Source organism: Alexandromys fortis, unplaced genomic scaffold, assembly GCF_014885135.2.
Source record: "Alexandromys fortis isolate MF-2015 unplaced genomic scaffold, M_Fortis_MF-2015_v1.1 scaffold_347, whole genome shotgun sequence".
Taxonomy (NCBI): Eukaryota; Metazoa; Chordata; class Mammalia; order Rodentia; family Cricetidae; genus Alexandromys; species Alexandromys fortis.
In genome coordinates this window covers 60215-64319 of record NW_026068236.1, presented here as the reverse complement: position 1 = coordinate 64319, position 4105 = coordinate 60215, and the positions used below count along the sequence as shown (strand labels likewise).

General features: G+C 44.2%; 1 protein-coding gene across 1 annotated transcript in view; it reads left to right on the top strand.

Moving 5' to 3' along the window:
* The window catches only part of LOC126493878 (T cell receptor alpha chain MC.7.G5-like), a 170272-nt gene that overhangs the window by 153556 nt on the left and 12611 nt on the right, over positions 1 to 4105 (top strand). Inside the window, exon 4 of the mRNA XM_050130992.1 lies at positions 2879 to 2934. Within this exon, the coding sequence (XP_049986949.1) occupies positions 2879 to 2934 (56 nt within the window). The remainder of the gene's footprint in view (positions 1 to 2878; positions 2935 to 4105) is intronic.

The following is a 4105-nucleotide window of genomic DNA, read 5'->3' as shown; positions in this document are numbered from 1 at the left end:
TTTCTCCTTCCAACTATATCACGGTTGAAAAGCCCTACGCTGCAGGCCATTTTTGTGTAGGGTTTTGTCACAGTGTGAGCTCAGGATTCGGCAAACTCAGTTTTGGAAAGGGCACTGTGCTTCTCGTCTCTCCAGGTAAACGCTGCTCTCGTCTTCCTGTTGTGTCCCTTGCTGTGTTTCATGGATGCATCGTCCTTGTTCTGTCTGGTGCCAATGTGGGAATTTAAGGCTGTACCTTCCTGGGCTCGTCATTTGAACAAGACAGCAAGAGACGAGCTATAAATGACAGCAGAGCTAAGTCACCAGGGTAGGATGGAGTGCGGACTAAGACCCAGATACCCAGGGAAAGGTAGTCTCTCTGGAAATAGACTAGCTTCCTGTGAGAAGCCTGGACTGTGTCTTTCCCTCAGACGTCCCTCACAGTCCTCTCACCTTCTGTATCGCCACCTTAGCTGCGCAGTCTTAGTCTGTAACACACAGAGTTACAGAAACTCATCACTAAGCACATCCACTGTTAATCTGGGAGATCAAAGGTTCTTCCATCCCTTGCAATATCTAACATGGTTCTTTTACAAATTTGATAAATATTTGTTTAACTGAAATTGAGTACCCAGAGACATCAGAATTTCCAGGCCAAAGGGAAGGGGGACAGGAATGAACCAGACAGCACAGAGCATCCCCGGATGTAGAGAAAAGGGACACATTAGACCAAGAATCAAAAAGATGCATGCTCTCTTCTCTGCTGCCAATCAGAAATGTAACTCACAGCAGCCTTCTTGTTGGAGACCCCACACACACACACACTCTGTCTCTCTTAAATTGGTATTGGGACTCCACTCAAATAGCCTTTTCTGCCCGTCTCCACCAGGCCTCTAGGAATGTGCTCCATTCGAGGCTGTGAAGCGGGAACTTGTTCTTCCTATGAAGAAGTCACACGGTTCTGTTAAATCTCAAGTGTTTCCCAAGTCATTAGGGTGAGGAGAGGGGTGACATGGGAGACTGTTTACTGTGAGGCCTCAGACACTGTGGGAGCTGGGAAGGAGCAAACGCGCTCACCTTTGGAAGGGTAACCCAGCTAAGAGTGGACCCGTTTGTGTGGGGTGCTGTACTAACTACAGTGAGCAGCCACAAGATGGGATTTTGTCACTGTATCTTATTTTTATATGAAGTATTAAGATTGCAATCTTGATATAGTGTTTAAGACTGACTTGAGCATATTTTCTCTGAGGTGGAATTTAGCATTACTTTAAGAATTGAGGCTGAGAGTAGCTCTGCCTAACATTAGAATTTTAACCTGAGAATTTTGCTAAGTGAAGTTGAATGGACAGAGGCAGCTAGAACAGAAAATCACATGGCCGCTATTTGATAGACCTTTTAGGCTTCCACTACCATTGAGGATGTTCAAGGTGCTTTCGCCTATGCCCCAAATAAGCTAAGCTAAATTCACTCCAGAGACTAAGTGCCCACTTATACAAACCAATGTCCTCAAAGAGTCAGCAAGATACCAACAAGCGACCCCAGGTATTCTAGTTTCAGACAAGAAACTAAATTTGATTTGGCATCAACTTTCTGTGTGATATTGAACAAATCATCATCCTCTGTGAGCCTTGGACTCTCCCAAGAGATGAGGGGTGCAGGCATCTGTGGTCCAGCGGTTCCCCCCTTTATGACCCTAGAGCTCATGCAATTCAAGAGTGTGGCCCATGAGATGCTTCAGCAGGTAAAATGCTTTATATACAAACCTGATGATGGGCGTTCAGCCCACAGAAAATACACACACACACACATACACATACACACATACATAAACACACACATACACACACACATAACACACACACTGCATCATCAGTATCATCAAGGGAAAAGAAATGATAATAACCATCATATCAGTGCCTATGACGTGTGGGTATGGCATTAGATGAGTATTGACTGCAGAGCTCTGTAAGGCGAGGGGCAATATTCTCTGTCTTACGGGGTGGGGAAATGAGGCTCGCAGGGGAAGAATTCTCTACTTATAGGGTGGGGAAATGAGGCTCGCAGGGGAAGAATTCTCTACTACAGGGTGGGGAAATGGTAGTTTATCGCCCCACATTTGATGGCTAGTTATCTGAGAGACTGAAATCCAAACTTGGTCAACCTGTCTGACCTCAAAGCCCTGTCCTTTCTGCTTCATGTTGTCACAGGCTCTGCCGTGATTCGCTTTCAAAGGAGAGAGAATGCCAATCACAGAGAGTAGGGAAATACATGGAGTGTAGCTTTTCCATCTTGGATGTCACCAGAAGTTAAAGATTCAGAAAGTCTTGATCTAGATGCTCCCATTCTAGAGGATTCTCTTTTCTTTAACACAGCAGAGCACAGGGCTGTTGGGGTCACTTAGCCCAGTGGAGAGAAGGAAGAGAGCGACCCCTCCCCTTCCCTCACTGTCCCTTCTGTCTCCCAGGCAGAACAGCCACCGGTTAGCTGTCTGCAAGGGCCTGGCTGCTTGTGAGTTCCAGGAAAATGCACTTTGGCTGTTGCTAGATTATAGGGTTAGAATTAGGGTGTAGACCACTTAGCTCTTATCTTGGAATTCATCTAATTCAGAACTTATTTTCTTCCTAAAAGGCAGTTAAGAAGGGTTGCTTTAATCATCTAATATCATCAAAATACTAATGCAAACTAGGCAGGGTCTAGAAGCTGGGACCTGATCCTGGAACCATATGCTGTGACCACTGTTGAATGAATGACCATCTTGCAGGCTGAGTGCAAGATTCATTCACGAACAGAAAACATACAAAGCCTTTTACTAAAGACTTGCCGTGGGCTTCCCAGCTGTGTTGTGAAAGTGGCAAGGGAAGGAAATAACCCATTTTGTCACAGGACAAATCACTGTGAGCAACACAGGCTTCAAACTTATCTTTGGGACAGGAACGAGGCTGCTGGTTGATCCAAGTGAGTCCAATGACTAACTTGACTTACATTACAGAAGGATGTCTGTTTTCACTCGTTTCTTTCTTTGTCTGTTGAGGGGGGATAAGAAGTTACTCTAGGCTTTGTGTGTTGTTTAAATATGAAATTAAGCAGACAATTGGCTTACATTATATACAGTATCCATCAGTATCACACCTGGAAACAGCATATAACAAATAGGACGTGCCATTTATTTAAACAGAGAAAACTGCTGTAGGGCCCATCTAGGAAGGAAACTAATTATTTGAATGGCTTTTCAGACCGAATGAAGCCCACTGTATACCAAGCAGAATCTTCTATTGGGTTCTGCCATATTTCTTTTTATCTTCCAATAGACTTAGGAAAATGAAGGCTAAAATGGCATGCCCCACACCGCTTTGGGGTATGTACACAGACCCTGGGACACTTAGTAACACACCTGAGTGTGCCCTTGGAATCCCAGGCCCGGCTCCAGGTGCCACCTTGTATGGATTTATGTCCCAGAGCCCTGGTGAGTGATGGAAACCACCGCTCAGCTTGCTTTGTTGTATTTGCAACTGTTGGCCTGGGTGTAAGTGATCATTGTTACTACTATCTTGCTTCTGATCATAGCGACGCTGCTGACTTAGAGTACACATTTCTGCTATATTATCCTTTTACCCTTTAAAAGGAATCACTGTCAAGGTCCTACAGGGGGTGGCATTTGTTTCTGTTGAGTGATTTCTTATTTGTTCATTCAGTTCCCATCTCTCTGCTCAGAATCAGCACAAACCCCACAATGCTTTGGTGTACTTGTCTCCTTGCTATCTCTCAGAGATGCTTTCTTGGTTTTTCCTTGCCTAAGCACTAAGATTTTGAAATTCAGATTATACTTAGCTTTTAACTTCTTCCCAAACTGGTCTCTTTGTTCAGTAAAAGCCAGTTTAACTTCGTAAATAATTATTGAGCATCACCAACAAACCAGGGACCACAGTGGGTTTAAGAACAAAGAAGAAAACAGATGTGATCTCTGTGTAGTGGTGCAAACCTTTGATCTCGGTGCCTGGTAGGCTGAGGCAGGCTGAGTTCTCTGAGTTCAAGTTCAGATTTTTCTATATAGTGAAGTCCAGGCATCCAGAGCTATCCAGTGACACCATGCCTCAAAAATAAATAAAAATAAATTTTAAAAATCCCT